The sequence below is a fragment of the Anolis sagrei genome, chromosome 5 (genome assembly GCF_037176765.1).
Source record: "Anolis sagrei isolate rAnoSag1 chromosome 5, rAnoSag1.mat, whole genome shotgun sequence".
In the NCBI taxonomy this organism is placed as follows: Eukaryota; Metazoa; Chordata; class Lepidosauria; order Squamata; family Dactyloidae; genus Anolis; species Anolis sagrei.
Window position 1 is genome coordinate 80786096 of NC_090025.1, and position 27934 is coordinate 80814029.

The 27934-nt window shown below is 39.6% G+C and overlaps 1 protein-coding gene across 1 annotated transcript; it reads right to left on the minus strand.

Annotated features, from left to right (window-relative positions):
* Nucleotides 1–337: 337 nt before the first annotated feature.
* TRMU (tRNA mitochondrial 2-thiouridylase) lies at nt 338–27598 on the minus strand. Its single transcript, XM_060778416.2, has 11 exons — nt 27440–27598; nt 22258–22423; nt 20743–20849; nt 19123–19245; nt 17088–17260; nt 15591–15644; nt 15378–15444; nt 8069–8169; nt 4736–4880; nt 4479–4561; nt 338–1012 (listed from the first exon to the last, which is right to left on the minus strand). The coding sequence occupies exons 1-11, from the start codon at nt 27519–27521 to the stop codon at nt 860–862; spliced, it is 1254 nt and encodes a 417-aa protein (XP_060634399.2). The 5' UTR covers nt 27522–27598; the 3' UTR covers nt 338–859.
* Between the last annotated feature and the right edge of the window lie 336 nt (nt 27599–27934).

Sequence of the window (27934 nt, forward strand, 5' to 3'; positions counted from 1 at the left end):
GGAATGCTGCAGGCAGCTGCTGTTGACCTTGCCTGTTGTAGGCAGGAAGAGACAGCTAAAATGGGTTTGACTACTAGAGACTGATTCTTCCCAGTGCAGCTTTAGCTTATGGCACTATTTTCTACAGACGTGCTGCTGCAGCTTGACACCAAAAAGCCTGTGTTTCCCAGCCTCCTCCCCCATCTTCTCTATGTCAGTGCTGCTAAAGAAATACCCAGCTAGACAGAACATGAGGATCCAAAGGGGAAACTGGGTAGGAGTTTGTAAAAAGCAGTCTCTTCATCAGACACTTGTTTTAACTAAGGTATGTATCTTGTAGTCTTGTTTTTTAAAAAAATAAAAGGTTCTCAACTCCAATCATTGCATTCTCAAAGAAGGAAGGGGCTTTTTTAACCTTCCTTATCAATATAAGTCAATGATCATACGAAAAATATTCAGTGGCTACTCAATGCTAATCAAGCTTGCTAATTGCAACATTCACATTTGCGTTAAATAGACAAGGGTTCTTTCTCCCACCCTGGACATTCCACACAGATGTATACACTCCACTTGCTTCACTGCCAACAGAACCTCTGAAGATGCGAGCCACAGATGCATGTGAAACGTCAGAGGAGAATGTTACTGGAACATGGCCATACAGCCCGAAAAACTCAGCAACCCAGTGATTCCAGCCATGAAAGCCTTCAACAACACATCAAAAATATTTCATTTATTTAAAAATGCCCTTAATTTACCCAGGAAAGTTATTTAGAACAGTATGTCCGCAAGTTCATCCATGAATCTGTATGACTATTTGAATTTTTTTTAATTCGAACTCTTTCAACTTACAAAGTCTTTGCTTGGTTAAAAAAGCAAGCCGTCATGTGGCCGGCTCTACCTTGACCTCATTGGTGGGCACATTTCCCGTCGTCCTTTCTCTGTTTTTGCCCTGCTGCAAAGTAAACACCGATGGGCCTAATCTCACAATCTTTCCACTGCCGAGGCATTCGTCACCTTTGTAGAAAACGGCAAACTGAAAGACAAAATGACTGTTTACAAAACAGAAAGAAGACATGTGTACTAAAAGGAACATGGAACCACAGCTTGGGGTTACAACTACAGTATATACTCGAGTATAAGCCGACCCGACTATAAGCTGAGGCACCTAATTTTACGACAAAAAACTGGGAAAACATATTGACTGAAGTATAACCCAAGGGTGGGAAATGCAGCCACTACTGGTAAATTTCAAAATAAAAATAGATACCAATAAAGTTACATTAATTGAGGCATCAGGAGGTGAAATGTTTTTGGATATTTACATAAAACTGTAAGATAAGACTGCCCAAATCTGATTAAATCATTATTCTAATCTTCTTCAATGTAAATAGGCTTACGTATCCTTCCAACAATAATAGAGTAAAATAATAAACGTAATAATATTAATAATAAAGTAAAATAATGGAAATGCAATAATAACAGTAATAATAGAGTAAAATAATAAATGCAATACTAATAAAGTAAAATAATAAATGTAATAATAATCATAAATAGTGTAAAATAATAAATATAATAATAACAACAACAACAACAACAACAATAGGGTAACATACTGTAAATGTAATAATAGAGTAAAATAATACATGAAATAAAAATAATACTAATACCAGAGAAAAATAATAACCTTGACTCGACTATAAGCCGAGGGGAGCTTTTTCAGCCTAAAAAAGGGGCTGAAAAACTAGGCTTGTACTCGAGTATATACAGTATGACCTTTTTGAATGACAGTTCCCAGAATCCTCTAGTCATTACAGCAAATAGCTATGTCAATAGCTCTCTGAAACAGAAGTTAAATCACTGCAATTCAGTTGAAGTGCAGTAGATTAATTGCAGAACCTACAATTTTAATAACAATGGCAGGACACCCATATTTTCATGCTGCATTGTAAACCCCCATTTAAAAAAACAGATGACAGTTTCCAATTCATCTTGTAGTGTTGAAACTTAGGTGATCACACAGCTAAGAATCTAGACACCAACCTGTGGACCTCTGAAAAAAAAATAGATATGCTTAATACTTCGAATGATAGAACTGGAAGACACCACATGGGCCATCTAGTTCAACCCCTGCCATGCAGGAAAAGCACCATCAAAGCATCCCCAACAGATGACCATTCAGCCTGTTTATAAACCTCCAAAGGAAGGAGTTTTCACCACACTTCAAGACAGCGTTCCACTGCTGAACAGCTCTCATGATCAGGAAATTCTTCCTAACGTCCAAATGGATTTTTTCCTGTTATTTGAACCAACTGCTCTGAGGCCTAGATTCCAGGGCAGCAGAAAACAAGCCTGCTCCCTCTTCCTTATGACACCCTTTCACATATTTATACATTGTGATCGTGTCTCCTCTCAACCTTCTTTTTTGCAGGCTAAACATGCCCAGCTCTTTAAGACACTCCTCATAAGGATTCATGGTCTCCAGACCTTTGATAATTTTAGTTGCTGTTTTTCAAGGGAATGTGTGTCCAATTGTTGCAAACCAGTGCCTAAGTATTTCCACATCCCTTTCAAGAATTCCTTAGGTCCCAGATGAGTAATTGGGTGTTAACACCTCACCTTGACAGAGCCTGCAGCTAAGCAAACACACTGTTTTGGTTTTGGATAGAACAAGGAAGGATTAACACCTCTGTAATGTTTCTTTTGCTGTCTGTGCCCCTGTTCAGAAGATTTCCCCTCACTTTCTGTCCCTGTGACAATTGAATTTTGAAATAATTGGGTTGCTGTGGAAACAAGGATTGGTGATACGGCTTCAGTGGAAACCCCTTCTCCCCATGATAACTCTTCCAAGAGCTAATGTTGTTGCAGCATGCAAACAATCAGTGTGTTTGTGTGTGTGTTAACTGCAAAATAAGATGCAAGAAGCTGATTGGTTGGGCAATGCCTGGGTTGTTGGCTGAGCATGGGACTTTTGGATACTGTTGCATTTTGTTAAGGCTCGAGCAGAGAGAAGAGAGACAGACTAATTTGCTTCTTGGCTGCTGAGAAGAAGGTCTCTCATATGGACACATAAAGGACCATTCTAAATCTCTCAGGAAAGGACATTTAGTGAATTGATGCAACTGATCATGTAGTACATATGTTGTTCTGAACTAAGAAGAGTAAACTACTTGTTCTTTACTTTTCATCTGCATGGCATATTTTCTTCCTCTGGCAAGGCAGTGTGTGGGCTGATCCAACGTGAACTACATGTGGTTTATTTTACATTACATTGCAAATTTCCCATCCGAGGGGTAGATTTCCTCTCACTTCCAATGATTTCACCCCTGTTTTTAGCTATGAGTCGTATGCAAGTTGGTTGCTTGTAATTCGGGGACTGTCTGCACTTATCTGGGTAGCAAGCTAAATCTATAAATTCATGCCAGTTTTCAAAGTTCAAATATTACCAATGAAATACTATAAACAAAAATATCACCTAAATGTAAGTAATTAAGAACTCAAAAGAGTTTTATACCAGTTCTTTAATTTCTGTTGAGTATGTATATTTTAGCTCCTTAGTCCACATTTCCTCCAATTCTCTCATACTTATCATGTGTCCTATCCCTTTTGGCCATTTGATCATCACTTCTTTCACCTGTTCTTCTTCTGTTGCCCATAACAATAGTTTTGATAGATCTTTTTTATTAGTTTTGACGAACTCCTTAGTATTTGGTCCCAGAATGTCACCTCTATTTCAATTTTTTTCTTACTATCTTCCTTGTAACACTCTTTAATGGCATTATAAAGTGTGACAGGGGCCTACAGCAAAACTAAACTGAGAAGTTTAAATATACAGGGTGAGGCAGCATAACTTCCTTTTTTAAAATGCGCGCCATTCAGTCGGTTGAAGACGTAACGGAGCGCTAGTGGTCTCGTTCGAGAGGCGGGAGTATAAAGTTTTGTCCTGACACAGTTCAGTCACCGTCATGCGTTGGAACAGTGAAATTTTGCCGTTGAGGCCTACTTTTCAAGTGGATTTGGAGTGGCCGGCCCGCTCTCCAGATTTGGCCCCTTGTGATTTTTTTCTATGGGGTTTTTTGAAATCCCACGTTTATGTGAACCGTCCAAGGATCCTACAAGATTTGAAGACCAACATCCAGGAAGAAATTGCCAACATAACGCCTGCTATGCTGGCAAGAGTCATGACAAAGGCCAGAAATCGGTTTACTCAGTGTATGGAGAATGGGGGACGTCACCTACCTAATTTGATCTTCAAAACTATGTAAAACGAAATTTCAGGTATGCGCCTACATTATTAAAAAAAATAAAAAATTCTGATTCATACAATGGGTTTAATTAAGTTTTGAAAAAAGGAAGTTATGCTGCCTCACCCTATATTTTGAGCTTTTAAAAAATCTGCAGAAGTTAATCAAACTGTTAAATGACCAATAGTAAATGTAAAAAGACTTCCAGAGTTAAAACAGATGCAGAGTTAAAACATAGTCAACCAGTTGAAAACATACCTGCCCTGGTGTCAAAGCCCTCAAGGGTGTAACTAGTGTGACCCACACAGTCCCATCCTGATTCAGAGTTAATGTGCAAGGCACTGAAAGGGAAATGCAAGAAAAAATGAAACCATGAGCATCTACGCTCTCATCCAATTATCTAAGAAGCAAATAAATGTCAATCTGCAATAATGTTTGCCTCCTTCCTTTGAAAAACTAAATGCCAGTGAGAAATTACACTAAAAGTTTCTGAGAAATTGGCAAAGTCTGGTCACCTAGTGCCATCTGGTGTTGGAAGCGGAAATTGCACTCCATCATTTTGTCCCGAATCAGTTCAGCGGGAGGTTCCTCCGCAATCCAGTGCACTCTGTTTGTCCGCAAGAGACCTCTGTAAAGGGCGGGGTGGTCCGTGGAGGGTGCCTTAAGGGCGAGAATATCAAATTACAACTCAAGAGTGGCAAAACATTACAGAAAAGCATAAGAGCAACTTCAAAATCAATTTAAAGGATCAAAAAATGAGAACAGGAACCATGCTTTATATCCAAACTGAAGGAAGTCATTAGTAATACAAGAAACTTCGGTTGTAACATCTTTCATTTTTACATAGTGCACAATACTTTGTGGCCATTAACCAAATAGTGAAGGAAGATGGGAGCTAAAGTCTTGGAGGGCCACAAATTTTTCATCCCTGTAATGTAACATGCCTCAAGCTATTGCTTACAAGTTGAAAGTACTGAAGCTTATTGAATCTTCACAAAGGAGTCTTGGAATGATGCAGGAAATCACCTCCAGGCAATTCCTTCAAAAAAGTGCTATGAACTGCAGGAGAGCCAGGGTTTCCCATCCATTGCAAGCTCTTGTGTGTGGTAGGTATGTTTGCCTTCAACTCACTGGCTGACGTATGGCAATATCATGATTTCCATAGGGTTTTTCTTAGACAAATTCCTCTGAAATACAGAGGAAGGAATACCAATAGTTGCTCCCAAATTGTGAAAAAGTATATCAGAAGAGATCCCTCAGTTGGATACACTGCCATTAAAGAGTCAATCTTTTCCTATGGCCTTATCCAGATGCTTTCTGAAGTATGGGTTTTTACATTATAACTTTTTTGCTTTGAACATTTATGTTTTAAAACTGATGTTATCCTCTTTTAACTAATTATATTTATGTTTGTGTTTTTCACTGTGTTTTGAGTGTGGATTTTGTAGTTGTATATTAATTTGTTGATACACAGGGAGAGGCAGGTAAGAAATAAATGTTGTTACTGTTACTAATATTTTTAAAAACCCTATGAAATTTATGGAGCCACAATAAGCCTTTAGCATACAAGACAATGACAAACATGTAGATATATGGATTAGCAGAGTTCTGAACATTTTAATAAGTTAGCATAAGTCAGAAGAGAAGGAGAGAGTCTTCTCCTCTGTGGCCCTCCAACTCTGGAACTCATTGCCCGGAGAGATTAGGAAAGCCCCCACCTTAGAAACCTTTAAAAAGAATATCAAAACCTGGCTTTTCCGTTGCGTCTTTGGACAGTAGCCACAGAACCTTACACTATTGCTCCCCTCAACGTTCTTGTTCCTGGAGTACACTCCCCCCCCCCCTTGTATGAAGGCCTGTTTTTACAACCCCGTTTTTTTATGAGCTCTCCTTTGCAAATAATCTGCTCCTCTTTTATCTCACCCTGAGTTTTTAACATTTTATCTTGCACATGCGGCCCACTCATTGTCATTGTGATCTTGGATATTGTACTTGTAAATGCTCACTGTATTCACATGTCTTATGTATTTTACTGTGTTACTGCTTGTGTTTTGGTTTTTATTTTATTGTAATTTGCTGTTTGGGCTTGGCCTCATGTAAGCTGCCCTGAGTTCCCGCTGGGGGAGATGGTGGCGGGGTATAAATAAAGTTTTTTTTTAAAAAAAATTATTATTATTATCAGCAGCAGCAGCAGCATTTTGGAGATGTGCTTTACAGTACTATTTATTTATTTATTTCCTGAATTCGTAACCCGCCCTTCTCACCCCCGAGGGGGGACTCAGGACGGCCTGTTAACTCTAACTTGAATGTTTCAAATAAATAACTGTATGTGGTGTTGACTTTGGTTGAAGAAAGGTTGATTCTCAGCACTTTTTTAAGTGGAGAGAAACAATACATCCGAGATCCATCAATCTTTCTACAAGTAAAGGTGCATTTAGAGTTTTCCACAAAACAAAAAGAATGTGCTACTGAATATTGTGATATTAGGCTTGTCTGAGATGTCCAATTATGCTGTTTTCTTTTTTAAAAGAAAGCAAACACTGGCACTATAAGACATAATGCCTAACCATACTTTGCTTTCTTTAACTATAACACTATGTAACATTATTTTTGTTCCTGGTTATAAATGTCATTTCCTAATTGCTTCTATCATAAAAACATGGGAAAAGTTTATTAAACTGCAAAAACTTTCCTTTTGCAGGACATCCTGCAGCGCATTTTGCTATAGTTTTTCAATGAATATCTCATCGAGGCTCGTCCAATTCAATCTAGTTTGTGGCAGCCACAAAAATAAAGTTTCTGAAGTATAACAACTACTTTCAAGGTAAGTACCGTGCAATTAAACAGGAAATAACACTTTCAAACCAGGAATAAAATCTTTTCAAATTTCATTACATAGTGTAATTAAACAACCCCCAATGGCATGATGAAGGTTCAGCTCAGGGTGGCGAGCCTAACTTCTGGATTTGGGAGTGTCTTTTACATGATTATGATTATTAGTAACACGTAAATAAAGGTAAAGGTTTCCCCTTGACATTAAGTCTAGTCGTGTCCGACTCTGGGTGGTGGTGCTCATCTCCATTTCTAAGCCAAAGAGCTGGCGATGTCCACAGAGACCTCCAAAGTCATGTGGCTGGCATGACTACATGGAGTGCCATTACCTTCCCGCTGGAGCGGTACCTATTGATCGACTCACATTTGCATGCTTTCGAACTACTAGGTTGGCAGAAGCTGGGGCTAACAGCAGGAGCTCACCACACTCCCTGGATTTGAACCGCTGACCTTTTGACTGTCAGCAAGTTCAGCAGCTCAATGGTTTAACCTGCTGTGCCACCATTATAATTAATTGCACAGCTGGAAAAGCAATTCCTCAGGCTAGAATACCCAGATTTCACTCCACATAGCGTGTGACTATACAGCTTGTGGGATTCTGCGAAGTTGCAGGCCAGAAAATATCTTTTAAATGCTTCAAGTACTCTAAAATGAGACAAAATTGGTTGTTCTGGGCAGAAATGTACTAGCAGTAACTAGCAATTGTAACTGATCAAAGATAAATAATAACAGGATCAACTAAACCAACTTAGTTGCAAGGTGGACTAAAGCCATTTTGAAACAATAGAACTGCCTGATCATTTCTTTCATTGTTTGCCATTCTGTTACTTAGTGCCAACATCCTTTTCCACATTCTGTCATCCAGGAGTCCGTTAGGACAGGATGTAATGTAACATACCACTTCACTTAACGGCTTTTCTTCCTCCTTTGGAAGCAAAAGCCAAGAATCCCGGGCCAGTAAAAACCACATTCTTTTCGGCAGGAATCACAAACAGAACAAGCAAAAGCAGACTTACCACAAAGACATCCCCAGAAGCTGTATTTTTATCTACAACAAACCAAGCATCTCTGAGGCCTGATATTCTGGCTCTCTGTCCAAGTGTATACAAGAACCAACCTTTTAAAAAAAGAGGAATGTAATAATTAAAAATGTATCCTGTCAACATTGCTTAAGGCATGTTCTAATAGGTATATCAATCTTACATTTGCCTCCTTTCCAACAGACAACAGCATTCTGGTTGTTAAACTAATGTTTCTAAGATACCGAAGGGTTCAACATGTGAATATTAAGGTGTTTTTTTTTATCGTGTCAGAAGCGGCTTGAAAATATACAACAAGTTGCTTCTCGTGTGAGATAATCGGCTGTCTGCCCAGGTGATGCCCGGATGTGTTACCATACTTCTTTCTTTCATGTCCCCACAGAGAAGCTGGGGCTGTCAGACGGGAACTCACCGCATCTCATGGATTCGAACCGCCAACCTTCAGGTCAGCAGTTCAGCCGACACAAGAAGGTAATTATCAACGACTGCATTTTCTCTTGTTAAAAATACTTCAAAGGTAAACCTTAATTCACAGATCTCGCCATGTGTGACATAGATACATTATCCAATGTGTACCGAAACAAACATGTTGAAAATTATCTTTCATACCTGCCTGAAATGCCTATACACACATTGAAATACTGCATGTTCACAGTATTTAAGACAACCTTTCTAGCCAGGATGACATAGTGGGGACTCTAGGTCAACTATTTCCAGGTTTTTGAAACAGTAATTATTAAAAAAACGTTTGAAATGACAGCACAAATTAAAGGAAATGCAAGGGACACACCAAGCTTAATTTCTCAATTTACTAGCACTGTTGTTATGAAAGTTGTTATAAATGCAAATTTCCTCCAAAAAGATTCCTGCTAAAATTATATCTCAAATTATTAAATCTTTATCTGATGATAAATTCATCAAGACTTATAGGTTGAAGTAAACTAGGAAGCAGTCTTCAATAGCAAATATGAATTTTGTTTCATTTTCCTACAAAATTACACAGATTTATCAAATGTAAACATATTATGAAGCATCCAATTAGAGCCAACTTTGTGAACAATCTTAAACAGATTCTATCCTAGATTTCAAGATCAACTGATTTCCAACTGGACTGAATTCTAAAGCGTGCGCGCACACACACACACATATAAATAAGCAGTGATATATATTGTGAAAGAGTGTGCATAAGGTAAATGAAGTTCTACTGTTATAAAATGTACATTTTTAAAATATAAGTCCAGCCTATCTATCTATTCAAGCTTTGAATAGCATAGGGAAGAGTGAACACCCCTGTGGTGTCTGTTTTACAGTCTGTGTCCTTGTTCTGAAGATTTCACCTCACTGTGATAATTGGATTTTGAAAAATTTGGCTTGTTGTGGAAACATGAATTGGTGAGAAAGCTTCAATGGAGACCCATTTTCCTCATCATTAACAGTCTTCTAGGAGCAAATTTCCCTTCCAAGGGGCAGATTCCTCTCACTTCCTGTTGTCTTGCCTCTGTTCTTAACTATGAGTCATTTATAAGTTGGCTGTTTGTAACTCAGGGACTGCCTGTATATATTCCGGCAATGCCAACAGGAAACACATTTCCATAATGCTGCAACTCATACGTTTCTCACTTTTAGGCAGAACTTAAAAGTAACTTGCGACAAAATATTATTGGCAATTTCTTTTTGCAACTGAATTAAACTAAATTGCAACTAAATTACCATATATACTCGAGTATAAGCCGACCTGAATGTAAGCTGAGGCACCTCGTTTTACAACAAAAAACTGGGAAATGCAGCAGCTACAGGTAAATTCCAAAATAAAAATAGATACCAATAAAATTGCATTAATTGAGGCATCGGTAGGTTAAATGCTTTTGAATAAATAAGGTAAGACTGCCCTCTGATTAAAGCATTATTCTAACCTTTTTCAGTGTAAATGTGTTTACATATTCTTCCAGTAATAATTAATATAATAATAATAATAGAGTAAAATAATAAATGTAATAATAACAATAATAAAGAATAAAATAATAAATGTGATAATAATAAGAGTAAAATGATTAATGTAATAATAATAATAATAATAATAATAGAGTAAAATAATAAAAAACCTTGACTTGAGTCTAAGCCGAAGGAGACGTTTTCAGCCTAAAAAAGGACTGAAAAACTAGGCTTATACTCGAGTATATACAGTAGATAATAATTTTAAAATAATGAGAGGTCATGGCACAGTTGCTGGGTTTTAATGGACTTAGTGCTTTGGTGCATTTTATACCTCAGGCTGCTAACTAATATTCATTTTGATGTGTGGGGCTTTTTTAAAAAAAGTAATAAAAAGTAACAATTTTTGTTTCTTTTAAATAATAGAAAAAACCCAGCTTCTTTCCCCCAATGCTGTATTTCTAACCAACTATCTAATCTACCTCTTAGAGCTATTGCTTTTTCAAAGTAACTTTCCAGTAGTGGCATTAGATAAAATCAAAACAAGAATATCAATATTTAACCATTTTGACAGGAGACAAGTTTTCCACCTATATATTTAAACCTTTTAACTTCAAAAAGAGGAGCTTGGAGTACATATACATAACTGCTTTGTTTAGGACCTGAGGGGTCTACAGCTAAGGAAAAATCCAGGTGCATTTAAAAATACACAATTCAGACTTAGTACTGAATGCCACGAGGAATTAGGTCAGAACTTCCTTGGGGTCAAAGAGAAAAAACAAGGCAAAGCTACTGAATCCACCCTTCCTCCGAAAGCCTCTCACACAGCTGAAGGCCAAGGCTAAACCCAGCAATTATTACACTCCCTTTCTTTCTGAAAATTGTTCCTTCTTCCGATACATGTCTGGTCTAATTTCCAGCATTAACAGATTCCTCCTTAAGCATGTTTATATTTATATTGCTGTACTGTTTCACTTTTAAAGGATTAAAGGATCACACTTTGGGTGACTTCAGAAAGGCCCCCCTTTTCAACCATGCATTGGCTAATAAAACCACAACACAGAAAGCATACCACACTGCCTGTTTTGTAGCTTTAACTGCCAGATGTTTCAGGGGGGGGGGGGGTATTCTGCAGGTCTTAGAGGTTGCATACACTACTGCTAACTGGGATGCCTGCTTCCTGTTCATGACATACAAGCCCAGAAGCCATAAAACACAGTTACACAAAATATTAACATTATACAGCCTAGTTTTAAAAATGGAAATACTTTTCTTTCCAAATCTTAGGTTGTTTTTTTTTCTCATGTCAGGAGCAACTTGAGAAACTGCAAGTTGCTTCTGGTGTGAGAGAATTGCTCATTTGCAAGGACATTGCCCAGAGGATGCCTGGATGTTTGATGTTTTACCATCCTAATATTAGTGAAATGCAATAGCACAGCATAGCCACTTAAGAGCCAACATGATAGTTTGGATGTCTGAATGCTTGCTCAGCCATGAAAACCCACTGGGTGATTTCGAGGAAGTCATGTTTGCTACACTGCTATATAACCCAGATTATCAAAACAAATAATCCACATTATCTACTTTTTATTATATAAGTATACACTGCCATATAATCTAGTTCAAAGCAGATAATCTGGATTTTACATGGCAGTGTAGAAGGGCCCTTGGCAACCACCTCTCCACAAATGTCAACATTGACAATAAAATACAACACCACCTGAGCTCTGCAAGTGCAGCATTTTTACAAATGAAGCAGAGAGTGTTTGAGGACCGGGACATCCATAGGGATAGCAAGGTGCTTGTTTATAAAGCTATTGTCCTCCCAAACCTTCTATATGCCTGAGAGACGTAGACTATCTACAGATCTCACATACAACTCCTAGAATGATTCCATCAGCGTTGCCTCCAGAAAATCTTGCAAATGTCTTGGGATGACAAGCGGACAAATGTCAGTGTGCTGGAAGAAGCAAAGACCACCAGCACTGAACTGGTGGTCCTCCACCATCAAGTCCGCTGGACCGGCCACGTTGTCTGGATGCCCGACCACCGTCTCCCAAAGCAGTTGCTCTACTCCGAACTCAAGAATGGAAAACGGAATGTTGGTGGACAGGAAAAGAGATTTAAAGAATTACTCATATAAAATTAGGGCCTATGCAGACGACATGGTCTGCATTGTGGAAAACCCCATAGATAGGATAAATAAATGGCTGTTGGAAATCGAAAAATTTGGGGAGGTTGCGGGTTTAAAAATAAATAAAGACAAAACACAAATCATCACTAAGAACATGAATAAGAAGAAACAGGAAGATCTAGAGAAGATAGCAGGAATGAAAGTAGTTGACAAGACAAAGTACCTGGGAATAATATTTACAGCTAATAACACGCAGCTGATAAAAAATAATTATGAAAAAAGATGGGCAGAAATTAAAACAAAAATGAAGAAGTGGGAACATCTAAACTTGTCACTGCTGGGGAGAATATCCGTAGTAAAGATGAATATACTACCAGAAGTCCTGTTCCTATTCCAAACCCTACCAATAGTAAAATCAAAAACAATGATAAAAAAATGGCACCAAGACATAGGAAAGTTTATTTGGCAGGGAAAAAAACATAGGATAAGCTTTGTTAACCTAACGGACGACAGAATTAGAGGGGGACTTGCCCTGCCCAACTTCCAATTATATTATGAGTCGGCCGCCCTGGACTGGATAAAAGAATGGACAACACTGGAGAAGAAAAAATTACTAACCCTGGAAGGGTTCGATTTAGTCCAAGGGTGGCATGGATACCTTTGGAGGGGCAAGGCAGAAAAGGAGAGAAATTTTAAGAACCATGTGATAAGATCTGGATTAATCCAAGTATGGAATAGGTACAAGGACAGATTATATATAAGAACACCGCTATGGTTCTCACCCAATGAAGCTAACCATATTAAAGAAATACCCCGAGATAAATGGTTAGTATACAAACAATTACTGAAAATAAACACACAAGGAGTGACACTTAAATCATTGGAAGAACTAAGGATACTGGATCCAACTATCTCATGGTATCATTACTTCCAAATTAGGGAAAACTTCAACATAGACAAAAAAACAGGTTTTGAAACAAAGGAGGGATTCTGGGACAAGATGATAAAAACAGACACAAAAATGATAAGTAGAATTTACAAACAACTACTAATATGGAATACGGAAACAGAACAGGTAAAAAGAAACATGGTGCAGTGGGCTAGAGATGTAGAGAGATCAATATCCATGGCAGAGTGGGAAGAAATATGGCGGAAGAAACTGAAATACTTGTATGCAGCAGAAGTAAAGGAAAATTGGTACAAGTTATTCTATAGATGGCACTTAACACCAGAAATATTAGCAAAGATCAACAAAGAGAAAACAGGAGAAAAATGTTGGAAGTGTGGGAAAAAAACTGGGAATTTCATCCACATGTGGTGGAAGTGCAAAAAAGTTAAAGAATATTGGCGCCAAATAAGGAAACAAACAGAGACCGTTCTACGGACAAAAATTGAACTAAAACCAGAGACCTTCCTATTAGGTATAACAGACAGCAAGATGGAAAAAAATGCAGATAAACTTTTTTTTTACATGACAACAGCGGCAAGAATCATTCTGGCCAGGGTATGGAAAACGAAAGAGATACCCACCAAGGAAGAATGGCAACTGAAAGTCATGGATATTCTGAATATGGACAGGCTCACTGAAAGACTGACACAAAATGATAAGAACTATCAAAAAACGGACTGGACAAAATTTATAGATTATATTAAAGAAGAAAATAAAGAGATCTATATTAGTGACCTTTAAGAGATTCTCAAAGGTAAATTCAAGAAGAAAACGGAGACTTAAGAGGATAAGAAGGAGGAAAGGAGGAAAAAAAATAAAAGAAAAGAAAGAAAGAGAGAGAAAAAAGAAAACAACCAAATGAAATAAAAGAAAAAATATAGATATTTATAAAGAATATCAAAATTAACAATCATAAAAGAGAGTTTATTCAACCTGGGGGGATCTGGAAGTCTATATTTGTTAAAGTTGTCTCATGTTTCATGTTCTTTGTTTGTCTGAAGTCGGGGGTGGCCGGGGTCTGTTGGATTATTCATTGTCTACCTCTTTGTTTGATGGTTTTTTTTTTCTTTTTTTTCTCTTTCTTTCTTTCCTTTCTTTCTTTCTTCTGTGTCTATTTGGATACACTGTATATTGTCTAATGTTCCATAGATGTATGTACGTAATTGTCCCTTTTTTTTTTTAAAAGAAACATCAATAAAAAGAATGGAAAACGGAATGTTGGTGGACAGGAAAAGAGATTTAAAGATGGGCTCAAAGCCAGCCTTAAAAACTCTGGCATAGACACTGAGAACTGGGAAGCCCTGGCCCTTGAGCGCTCCAGCTGGAGGTCAGCTGTGACCAGCAGTGCTGCAGAATTTGAAGAGGCACAAATTGAGGGTGAAAGAGAGAAACATGCGAAGAGAAAGGCCCGTCAAGCCAACCCCAACTGGGACTGCCTTCCACCTGGAAACCAATGCCCTCACTGCGGAAGAAGATGCAGGTCAAGAATAGGACTCCACAGTCACCTATGGACCCACTGCCAGTACAACGATCTTGGAAGACAATCCTACTCGGACACGAGGGATCGCCTAAGAAGAAGGGGCCTCAACTTCAAAGACAAGGGTAAATTCTCTCTGAACAAATTCTCCCAAGGAAGCTGTGACGAGTTCACCTTAGGGTCACCAGAAGTCAGAAACTACTTGAAGGCATACAACAACTGCAGCTGCAGCAACACAGCAGAGCCAAGGCTCTTCAAATCAAAAGGTTAAGACTTTCTAATTAGCCCGGGCATTGACATCTACCACCCTTTCAGCATCACTTTTTCCTTCGGTCCTAACAAAAGCAGCCATTGATTAATTTTCCCAGCAATACCCTATTTGCTGAGCTATTCGCATTACAATGCAAAATATTTCTGCGTAGCTCGGTGTTGAATTGACACTTCAGGCCCATTAGCTTTAGAAAAGGTCTGCTCCTCCTGGAGATGAAAACTGGTAAATGTATTGTCGAAAACTGGTAGAACCTGGCTTTGATATACAATGATGGCTTTGATATACAATGATGCTCCCTGGTGCTAATTGAAAGAAGTAAAAGATTTCTTGAAATAAAAGAAAGCAACACGCTGAACCACTGAGTGTGTTTCTTGCTTACATGGACACAAAAATATGCACCAACACAATTGCCTTTTGAGACATCCCCATGAAAACATGACTATGGAAGCAATATAATGAACATCAAAATTTCAACAACATTGACCAAGAGAGAAGCAGCCAAATGTCAAAATACTTGCTGACCTTTGTGTGTTCCAATGACTTTATCATCTTCAATGGAAACAAAATTGCCTGGGCGCGGCTCCAAATACTACAAGAAAAATAACTCAATGTAAAACCTATTGCTGGGTCACAATCTGAAACATTAAAACAAAGTGAAAATACCAATCAGCATTTTTAAAAAGACAAACCCAACACAGATAATTTTAGAGATGTTGCACACCTGTATTTCCTCACCTCAAGAATGAACTTTTCAAAATTCCTTTCACCAATGAAACAGATCCCCATGCTCTAAAATAAAACACAAAAAAGTTATCTGATCAACATTTCAGAAGTACAAGCATTTTGAAAATCTCAGTTGATAACACAAAAGGTAGATGCATTTTGTTTTAATAATTGTAACAATTAATCCAAAGTAATGCTATATTTCATAGGTTTTTTTCTAATTGTCTAGTTTTTAAAATTGTGAGCCTCTTTGGTTTTTGATCCTGAGAGGAAAGAGTGATATGTAAAGGTAGAGGTAGAAGCTGGGGCTAACAGTGGGAGCTCACCCCACTCCCCGGATTCAAACCACCGACCTTTTGGTCAGCAAGTTGAACAGCTCAGCGATTTTACCCACTGTGTCACTGGGGGGAAAAGTGATACAAACAAATATAACAATAATTATCCCAAGTATTTCCCCTGTATATCTATCAATATGCTGGAAGCAAAAGGAACGGTCCCTGCCAAATGTACAAAATACAAATTTAATGAGTTAAAGAAATAGTTCCAGAAAGGCATGAAAGGGAAATGCTATCCAGGTCATACAAAAAACTGTTAAACAGAAAACTCTTTCAAATGTCTGCTTGGGGGAGTTGAAGTAACTAATCCTTGCTCATTATCTCCCAATCTGTAGAACAGTCGAGCTCCAAGGAATTACACCAAGAAAGAAATCACACAAAACCAGAGCCACTAAAGTAACAGACTGATCTCAGTTACAACACCTTCACAAATTGTGTCTCTTTAAAAATAATCACGACTCTTCTAGGAAATGTGCCATTCATAATGGTTGTTCATCACCTTTTATTCTATGGCAAGGGCCCAGAAAACATGCATGCCTTTGGTGAGTAGGTGCACATCATGACATTTTGCACCCCTCAACGCTTTTCTGTTACTGGAGTTCGCACCCCCCAAATGGGAAGTTCAACCTCATAAATCCCCGTAAATGTCTTGCTCCTTTTTTCATCTCATCACAGTTTTTAAATTGTTTTATTCTGTACATGTGGCCTGCCCATTGTTATCGTTATTGTTATCGTGATTGTGTTTATTAGAATGTTATTTTAAGACTGCCTTTTCTTCTTCTTATTATTATGTAATTTGATGATGTTGTCATTATTTGTTTTTATGTTTTGATCTTATTGCTGTAATATGTTGTCCGGGCTGGCCCCATGTAAGCCGTGCCGAGTCCCCATCAGGGAGATGGTGGCGGGGTATAAATAAAGATTATTATTATTATTATTATTATTATTATATCATGTAACAATTTGGGGCATCGTGTTATATGAGATGTAAATCTACTGGGATAGAAATGAGAAGCGGTCTTTGGACACCTCTTTTGGATGCAAAATGAATACACATTTAAACTATTGTTACGTAGATACTATAAATAAGTGTTCTGGACTTCAACTCCCACAATTCCTAACAGCCTCGGGCCCCTTCCTTTTCCCCCTCAGCAGTAGCGAAGCGTTGCAATACCTCTTTTCTCTGCAGTACATGGTGGAGGTGATGCTCCGCAGCAATCTTTTTTACAAAGTCTTTAGTTAAATCTCCCAGAGGAAAGATCGTTCTCCGCAGGGCTTCCTGTGAAATCTGGCTGAGAAAGAACGTCTGGTCCTTAAACTGATCAGCCGCTTGAAGAAGCTTTACATCTGGATGGAAACAGGAGAGACTAAGCAATGTGACATGGCTTCATAGCCTGTCTCACATTTGCAGTTCATGGTCCTTTTGCCTATAATTTAAAGCAGGACTTGGGAATGTTTCGCCTTGCCGACATTTTGATATACAATTATTGAAATCCATGAACACTGTCTATGTTAGATGTTTTAGAACAGTGGTCCTCAATTTGTGGGTCCCCAGTTGTTTTGGCCTACAACTCCCAGAAATCCCAGCCAGTTTACCAGCTGTTAGGATTTCTGGGAGTTGAAGGCCAAAACATCTGGGGACGCACAGGTTGGGAACCACTGTCTATTTGGCCGTCCTGAAGCTCACACCTGTTTATGGCAGATGAGGCTTCTGAGATGATGATGATAATAATAATAATAATTTTTTAAAAAACTTTATTTATACCCCACTCCATCTCCCCCAGGGGGACTTGGTGCGTCTTACATGAGGCCACGCCCATCAATACAGTACATATATTATAATAAAAACACAATACAATACCAGAAATAAAAAACATAAAATGGAAAGAAATAAAATAAACGACACATACAATATAAACAAGCAGTTAAAAACAGAACATTTCACTGGGCAGGGCCACATTCAAAGCTAAAAATTTAAAAACACTGGGAGATAGGACAATATAAATTATCAGGATGAGGATCCGGGAATGGGGGAGGATTCAATTGCACAATATATGTATAAAGACCTAATCATTCTGCAAATATTTGGATGGTTGGTGCTACTCCTCAATTTTTTCTTTCATTCAAATCATGAGCAAGATCACCGGCATCAACCAGTGCAGAAATATGGAGTGCATTCCCCTCTCATTACAATTGTTTGCAAGAAAGGAACCTCTGAGGAGCACATAGGAACCTGACAACAATAAAAGTTCTGTCACTCACTTTTGTGTCAGGAATCACTCTATTGTCTTGGATATATCCAAAGGACATAAACAATGGGGAATCTAGATCAGTGGTTCCCAACCTGTGGTCTGTGGACCAGCAGTGGTCCTCAAGAATGAAAATATGGTCTGTGGCCTCACCATTACTACACAGTTGCCTCAAAACCATGAGAGTGACTGGTCTCGTGAAACCCTCTTAAAGTGCTGAGGCAACAGGCATGTCAGGAGGAGAGGCTGACTACCCACGAAAGATTATTATCACCACATCAGCTCTAGATTATTAAATATGGTTTTCTGTGAGCGAGAAGATGACAACTACTGGAAGGCATATGTTCTGTATCAGAAACTAGACCTGATGTAGTCTATCCGATGCAATTTTCTGAATCAGCATCCCAAATAACCCAACCAAATCTAAAGTTGACCAAAAATCCATCCGTAGCCCTTTTGGTACTAATGTTGGAGAGTGGCCATTGGTTGAAGTGGTCCCTGGTTAAAAAAAAAAAGTTCAGAACCACTGATCTAGATTATGGGAAAATGTGCAACGTTCCCCAATGTAAAGCTACAAAAAGCAAAGCTCCACCTTCCCAAGCTATTCCCCACCCAAAACCAAGAATCACTGAAATCTGGCTGATCTAGCAAGCATTACCACTGTAATCCATTCAGTTTGGGATACATGTGATAGCCCTGACAGAACACACATGTAAAAAGATTACATCTGAAAACCATAGTTGATTTTCCTTTACAACTTGAGTCAAAGCTGGGAGGGAAAAGCTAAAATTGGTTTACACAGAACATCTATAGCTTGTTGGGAGTATAACTCACATCAGCCTCAACACATCCAGCAATGAGGAGCTCTGGCACAACGTCCACTGGTATGACACATATCCCCTGCTCCTTTACCATATGATATGGAATACGAAATCCAAATATAAACAAAGAGGTACTTACTATTTCTTTTTTCAAATCTATTTCTGAAGAGGCCTTGTGGCCTCTGAATGTATTTTTGCTGGAATACTTCATTGTCTCCCAGGGAGGTCCTGGCATAATGGCCTGTTGCAATTGCATCTGCTCCTGCAATGTTTCAAAATGTACATTAGAACACACTTTACAGAGGTATGTTTCAAAAGTTTTGAAAAAGAGAGTCAGTCTATCTACAGCAGAATTATATTTTAATGCTGTGACCAATCTACAACTCAGTCTTATATATCTCTATGCATACAAAAGCCCTACTGTATTCTCTGAGAATTACTCCTAAGTGAGTATTGGATTATGGACATAAATCCTTACAGACAATAAAGCAATCCTGGAATCTTATAATCTTTGTGACAGCACTATTTCAACCATGTTTTCATTCTCGACAAACTGCTGGAGACAATGTTTCATTAGCTTAGCACAGACAGAATGTCTGCTAGGGGTCGATCTAATATATACTGGCGCCCTATGACAGAACAAGCCACATCACACAGTATAATCCAATATGGGTAGTAAGGACCACTGCAGCATCCAAATGACAAAGAATGGCCCTTCAGTTGGAGATGTTTTTCTCAGCAGACAGTTTTGTGACTGGGGCAGAAAATTACATCATAACACCAATATTTATTTTATTTATTTACAGCTTTTATATTCCGCCCTTCTCACCCCGCAGGGGACTCAGGGCGGATTACAGTGTACACATATATGGCAAACATTCAATGCCAGTTTGACAAACAACATATACAGACAATACACAGAGGCTATTTAACTTTTTCTGGCCGCCAAGGGAGCTGTCACTTTCATTGTCCATCTGCAACGCTGATGAAGTACCTCTGCATTCCTTGCATGCTTCTCCGCTGGAGTGCTTCTTTATGGCCTCATAAATTAGTTAATTTTAGCCTCCCCACACTTTTAAGGTGGTACCTAATTTTCCTACTTGACAGATGCAACTGTCTTTCGGGTTGCAAAGGTCAACAACAGGCTACACAATTGGCTGGAAACCCACTCCAACCCGGGCTGGCTTTGAACTCATGACCTTTTGGTCAGAGTGATCTTAATGCAACTGACACTCAACCAGCTGCGCCACAATCCCGGTGCCACATCTACTTGCAAATAAATGGGAGCCAGTGTTTCTTTTGGATTTTATGCCCATTTCCTAATTTGAGAGGTTTACACAAGCTGAGATAACAGTGGCATTATTTTTAGGGCACAAAAATATATTACTTCCATCTTGGAGGGGGAGGGAGGCTATAAAAAGAGGCTTGGTTTTGTTCATCAAACAAATGCTCTGTCTGGTGTGAACATGCTTTCTTTTGGTTTCTCATTTGGATGTTGTGAAATATCCTTCATTCTACACTCACAACTATTACTGTGGGCATAGGGAATTTTAATCCCTAAGGTCGGAAAATCCCCCAGAACATCAATGCAAGTATTTTTTTAAAAAATCTGTAAAATCTACAGCAGGTTCATCACAGGACACAAGAATACTGTGTACGAAGCTCACTGTATCTAGTATATTTTCACGTCTGCTCCTCATAAAGTTGCAATTTCCCTATCATTTTCTTTTAATAATATGCTCAGTGCAAAAGAACTTACCAAGTTTATCCACAGCATAATGAAAAAAATGATTGAATTTGATGTATTTGTTGCATATAATATCAGGATTCGGAGTCCTTCCTAATTCATATTCATTTAAGAGGTAGCTGGAAAACATAATACAGAACCATTTTTGAAGGGTAGTCTCGTGTGTGCTTACATTTAAAGGAACTCTTTCTATGTGGGTGCACCAATAAACCTCTTGCAACACAATCTCATGCATGTCTAATAAGAAATGTTAGTAAACTCACTGGACCTTATGCCTAATGAAGTACGGACTGGAATGCACCGTATTTCTGTGGAAAAACAAAAGTCTAATACATCGAATTTTCACCTAAGCAACATGGCAAGAACTAAACAAGCTATTTTCCCTGATTTTATTTCATGTATGCTGTTTCTGCTTAAGCTTGGACCTTGCTCCCAACAACTTCTACAGGAAAAGAAGAGAATAATTTTGGATTATGGACTACTACAGGAAACATAGCAAAAACACTGACATATGAAGTCTTACAATGGAAGCAAATAAATTCTATTACCTTCCTCAAAATCAAATATAAAAATTGGAAATACTGCAGTAAAACTTCTCATTCATGATTTTTTTTCAATTACAACCAAGAAATACTGACATATAATTCTAAATCCCATGATATGTGCTGCAAATATGATATAATAAAATAAAAAGGGTTTTTTTAAAAAATAATTTTTTATTGGTGTTTCTAAATATTTTCAAATATACAGGGAAAGAGTGAGAACAATAGGGAATAGTAAAGAATGGAAAGAAAGGTTTCTATAGAGCAGTGGTTCTCAACCTGGGGTCCCCAGATGTTTTTGGCCTACAATTCCCAGAAATCCTAACAGCTGGTAAACTGTCTGGGATTTCTGGGAGTTGTAGGCCAAAAACATCTGGGGACCCAAGGTTGAGAAGCACTGCTATAGAGGTTACTGAAGGAAAAAAAAACCCACCACCCACATAGATATATACATTGTTGACTTCCATTCTGAGACTTCACTACATTCTCGTCCTTTAGATACTTTTCCTTCATCGTCCATCTTCCTTCTTCTTTTCTTCAATATATTTTTCAAGGAGAGACCAATCCGTCTCTCGCATTGGATTTCCTGAGTTTTTTTTTCAATAGAAAAGTTAGTTTGTCCATATCTTTAATCTTTATAATTTTCATCAGCCAGCTCTCTACATCTGGGATTTCCCCCAATTTCCGATATTTTGCATAAAGTATTCTTGCCGCTGTGGCTAAATATGTCAATAATATGTCTTTATTTTGATCCAAATGAAGTTTTTGTTTCTATACAACATAGATAAGGAGTCCACATACGACTATTTTGATAGTCGTTGTCTTCTGCTCATTATGGCAAAGGAACTTCCTTAAGTTTGCAGGGTTTCTAACACTGGCTGCACGATCCTCCTACTCCTGTCCTATGTAACATTGGAAGTCCCACCGTCAATTAACATTAACTCTAATGTGATATTTTAGCAAAAAGTTCTTAAAAATTCCCTACCTGAAGACATCATTCCAATATTCTTTTACGTAGGAAACCTGATGAAATGGAATGTCGAGTATCTCACAAACCCTGTAGGCATCTTCACAGTCTTTGTCAGCAGAGCAAACTCCTTTTTCATCCGCAATGTCCCAATTCTTCATAAAAACTCCAGTCACTTCATATCCTATGGAAGAATGAAAAACCGACAAGAGAGAAAGAAATGATGTTCAATGAAAAATCATTTTGGAAAATCCTTACAAATTAAATTATTCAAACGTCAAGAGAAAATACTTCTGGAACATGGCCATATAGCCCAAAAAACTTACAGCAACCCAGAGATTCTTGCCATGAAAGCCTTTGACAATACATTATAGCAAAATGGCTATGTCTTTGGGAGATAAGTGATGTTATTTTACATGCTGTGTTTTATCAGGGGAGGGTCAATTTTGATGTTTTATACTTTTTTTTAATCAATGGCACTGAATTGTTGACAACACTGTGAACCGCCCTGAGTCCCCTTTGGGGTTGCGAAGGGCAGTATACAAATACCGTAAATAATAAATAAATAAATAAATAAAATGCACTGCAGGATGTCTCACAAAAACAATGTTTTTGCAGTTTAATAAACTTTCCCCATGTTTTTAGAATAGAACCATAAGAAAAAAACCATGTTACACAGTATTTCATATCATTGTATACATTGGGGTTACTTTGCAGGAAAGTGTAAATAGCCATGTTGGGAAGCATGTCTTTTCATGTTCTGACTCCCAAACAGCACAGCAAATTATGGGATGGCAGGATTTGTGGTCCACCACCTAGGGAGCTACAACGTGAGTCCATCAGAAAGTGTGGTCATATTTCACACTCTTTCAAAATACTTCACAATTGGGTACTGTTCCGTTCCCTGGACAGAGGTCACTAGGGTGTGTGAGAGATAACAAATCCAATTTATGGGGAGGGGGGCTGAAGGAGGAAAACAATGTCCCCCATTTTGCTGGTTATTCCCTTCCCACTTCATAAATGAGGGTTGTTTCCACAATGGGACATGGGGGGGGGGGGGGGAATAACAGTGAATTTTCCTTTCAAGAGATAAATGTCTCTCACCCCTGTTCTTAACTTTGGGTCATTTGTAAGTCGGGTGTTTGTAACTTGGGGATGCCCTGTGTGTGTGTATATGTTTCATATGCACCTTATACACAGTCTGAAGATACTTTTATACACTGTATTTTTAAAAAATGTGTATGAAATAAAGTTTGGGCATAATGAAGCATCTGAAGGCAGTTGTCACTATGTCAGACACCCCTGTGGAGACTTGGATTTTGGAATATATACAAACACAGGATTGCTGTGAGTTTTCTGGGCTGCATGGCCATGTTCCAGTAGCATTCTCTCCTGACGTTTCACCAGCATCTATGGCAGGCATCCTCACAGGTTTGTTTGGAGGTGTGTTGGAAATGAGGCAAGTGGGGCGTATATCTGTGGAATGTCCAGGGTGGGAGAAAGAACTCTTGCCTATTTGAAGCAAGTGTGAATGTTGTAATTAGCCATTTTGATTAGCACTGAGTGGCCTTGTAGCTGCAAAGCCTGGCTATTGCTGTCTAGGGGCCTCTTTTGTTTTGGAGGCGTTAACTGGCACTTGATTGCTTCCAGTCTGGAATTTTTGTTTGTTTGTTTTTTAGTGTTGTGCCTTCGTTCTGATATGGGTGGGATACAAATGTTGTGGAATTCCCTTCCTAAGGTTAGATCTGCCCCCTCCCTCCTCATTTATTGCAACACACTTAAGACTTGGCTGTGGCAGTAAGCGTTCACAGAATAGTTTCTCTGGCACAGATGAGATTTTATAGAGCGTACTTTTTGGAATGATGCTTTAGACCTGGTGAACTGTTTTTAAATGTATATTTATTATCATTTTATGTAACTGTATATTTTATTAGTGTTTTATATTGTTGGAAGTCGCCCTGAGTCCCTCTTCAGAGGCTGAGAATAGGACAGGATACAAATGTTCTAAATAAATAAATAAATAAATAAAGGTAGTTGTTAACATTTCTGAGTTCTCAAATAATATGCTGTGTCCATCAGCATATTGGTTCATCAGGTGCTCTGCTATGGCTGACTTCTCTGATTGAGTTAGTCTGCAGTGCCTTTCATGCTACTTGATTTGTGTTTTGGGCAATGCTACGTTTGGTGGTCCCTATGTATTAACTATGTATTAGATTAGGTCGTTAACTGTTTATATTGGTGCATTGAATTTTTGCTGTGTTTTTGTGTGTTGTGAACCGCGGTGAGTCGCCTCCGGGCTGAGAACTGCGGTATAGAAGCAAAGTAAGTAAATAAATAAATATGTAAACTTGTCCACAGCTAGTATATGGTAGACTCCTGCAGTGGTTAGATCCCTCGTGTCCTTTGCTGAACGTAGTCTACATAGGGAACACCAAACGCAGTGCCCAAATACGAATCAAAGAGCATGAAAGGCACTGTAGACTATAAGTCAGTCATTGCAGGGCACCTAATGAACCAACCTGGGCATAGCATACTATTTGAAAAGTCATCTTGGGGGAAAAAATGTCAACCCCTCCTTAATTTTTTTCTGGCTACAGGCCTGCATACCCCCCTCCCCCAATGTTGTTTAATATGTACATGAAGCCATTGGGTGAGATTATCTGGAGTTTTGGAGTTTGATGCCATCTGTATGCAGATGATGTCCAACTCTATTACTCCTTTCCACCAGATGCTAAGGGGCTTTCCAGGTCATGAACCTGTGCCTGACCGCTGTGACAGTCTGGATGAGGGCGAACAAGTTGAAATTGAATCCTGACAAGGCTGAACAGGGTATACGTTTACAGCCTGTGCTGGATGGGGTTACACTACCCTTGAAGGCACAGGTTCGTACATCCAGAAAAAACTACTGAGTCCTCTTGGACTCATCACTGAGTCTGGATCCTCAGATTGCAGCGGTGGCCAGGGGGGCTTTTGCACAATTAAAACTTGTGCACCAGCTGTGCCTGTACCTTGGGAAGTCAGACTTGGCCACGGTGGTCCACGCTCTTGTTACATCCAGGAAAAACTACTGCAGTGCTAGGTGGGGTTGCCTTTGAAGATGGTTCGGAAGCTTCAAATAGTCCAACAAGAGGCAGGCAGGTTAATCACTGGGGAAGCATACAGGGAGCACACAACTCCCATGTTACATCAGCTCCACTGGCTGCCTGTTTCCTACCAGACAAATTCAAAGTGCTGGTTTTGGCCTATAAAGCCCTAAACGACCCCAGCACAGTTTACCTGTCTGAACGCATCTCCCTTTACGAACCACTGCGGAGACTAAGATCGGTGATAGTATGATAGCTGGGTCCGGAAGCTCCAAGTGTTACGCACATTGCGCAACAGCAGTTGTGAATAAGGGAAGGGGAGAGCGGCACACTGAGGGCGGGAATATACTTTGTAGTTGCATTTGGTGGAAGGATAGAAAGGAGGGGAGGGTTAGGATACGGTTTAGGGTAAGGTTTAGCGGTAGGGTAAGGGTTAGGATTAGGGTTAACGGGTTGGTTTTAGGGTTAGGGTTATACCATTAAAGAACCCTTACATTCCTTCTATAATACGTGTGTTTCGTTCTGCGTTGCGCAAACAGCGTTCCCAAAGGAGCAAAGTGGAAACAGAGTAATGCTCAGAGCTTCCGGACCCAGCTTTCATACTACATTGTGAGGCAGCATAACTTCCTTTTTTAAAATGTGCGCAATTCAGTTGGTTGAAGACGTAGCAGAGCGCTAGTGGTCTCATTCAAGAGGTGGGAGTATAAAGTTTTGTCCTGACACAGTTCAGTCGCCATCATGCGTTGGAACAGTGAGGAGCGTGCTTTTGCCGTTGAGGCCTACTTTTCGAGCGGATTTGGAGTGGCCGGCCCGCTCTCCAGATTTGGCCCCTTGTGACTTTTTTCTATGGGGTTTTTTGAAATCTCGTGTTTATGTGAACCGTCCAAGGACCCTACAAGATTTGAAGACCAACATCCAGGAAGAAATTGCCAACAAAACGCCTGCTATGCTGGCAAGAGTCATGACAAACGCCAGAAATCGCTTTACTCAATGTATGGAGAATGGAGGACGTCACCTACCTAATTTGATCTTCAAAACTACGTAAAACAAAACTTTAGGTATGCGCCTAGGTAAAGGTAAGGGTAGTCCCCTGACATTAAGTCCAGTCATGTCTGACTCTGGGGTGTGGTGCTCATCTCCATTTCTAAGCCGAAGAGCCAGCGTTGTCCGTAGACATCTCCAAGGTCATGTGGCTGGCATGACTGCATGGAGCGCCGTTACCTTCCCGCCGGAGCAGTACCTATTGATCTACTCACATTTGCATATTTTCGAACTGATAGGTTGGCAGAAGCTAGGGCTGACAGCGGAAGCTCACGCCGCTCCCCGAAATCGAACCTGCAACCTTTCGATCAACAAGCTCAGCAGCTCAGTGCTTTAACCCACTGCGCCACCGGGGGATATTAAAAAATTCTGATTCATACAATGGATTTTATTAAGTTTTGAAAAAAGGAAGTTATGCTGCCTCACCCTGTATTATGCTAAGATCTTCTGGGGAGGCCCTGCTCTTGGACCCGCTATCACAGGCGCATTTGGTGTGGATGAGACAGGGCCTTCTCAGTGATTGCCCCCCTATTATGGTACTTCCTTCTGGGCAATATTAGATCAGCCCCCCTCCCTCTTGTCCTTCAGAAGGATGGTAAAGATCTGGCTGTGGGACCAAGCCTTGGGGGCTCTGCAATGAGGCAAAATGGTGTCCTGTGATGGTTTGAAAGCAACTTTTAATGTGAATATGATTTTAATGTTTGTATATATTTATGGTTTTATGTCCCGGGCGGAATATGTTTTATATAAATTAATAAATGTATGCACACAGACGTGTACTGGAATATATATTTACTGGAGAGTTTTGGGAACACTCCACCACCACCCCCTTTCAAGGAGAAGACAAACTGACTCATGTTAGGGGGTGCCGTGAGAAAAAGCGCGGGAAACCCTGTTTCCCTTCTATATAAAAGCGGAGAGAAAGGCGAGAGGGAAGGGTTGTGAGGGAATAAAAGGGATTCGGAAGAGGCGGGACGGGGCCCCTCAGTCAGAGCCGGTTCGTGCAGGAAGGCAGGAGGTCTCCGCGCTTCAGGCCTTCTCTCTCTCTCTCTCTCTGCCTGACTCTTCCTGCTCACCTCTCCGCCGGAGAAGGACTGCCGCCACGGCGCTGTCGACGCCGCCCGAGAGCGCGCACACTACACGCCGCGCGCCCAGCATCGCGCGCCCCCTCCTCCTCTCCTCGTCTTTGCCTCGCGCCCTACGCCTCCCCTTCCTTCCCTCCTTCCTTCTCTCAACTTCCGCATTCGGCCTGCGCTGCGGAGGGACAGCGCCCCCTGCCGGGCGGAGCTGAGCGCACAAAGGGCGGGAAGAAGGCGGCGGCGTCGCTCCTTAAGCCTGCCTTTCCTGGGATGTTGAGGCGAGACTCTCTTCAGGATCACAACGAGGGAGGGAAGCCAGAGTGGAGGAAGGCGCTTCTCTCCTATTGGACTCTCTAACCTGCTTCACAGTGCATGCATTTTGGAAAAAGAAATTTTATTTATTTTATTTATCGTGTCAGGAACAACCAGACATTTGTATTACATTTATAACAAAAACAAACTGACAAAACACAAAGTTTGCAAGCTTGGTAG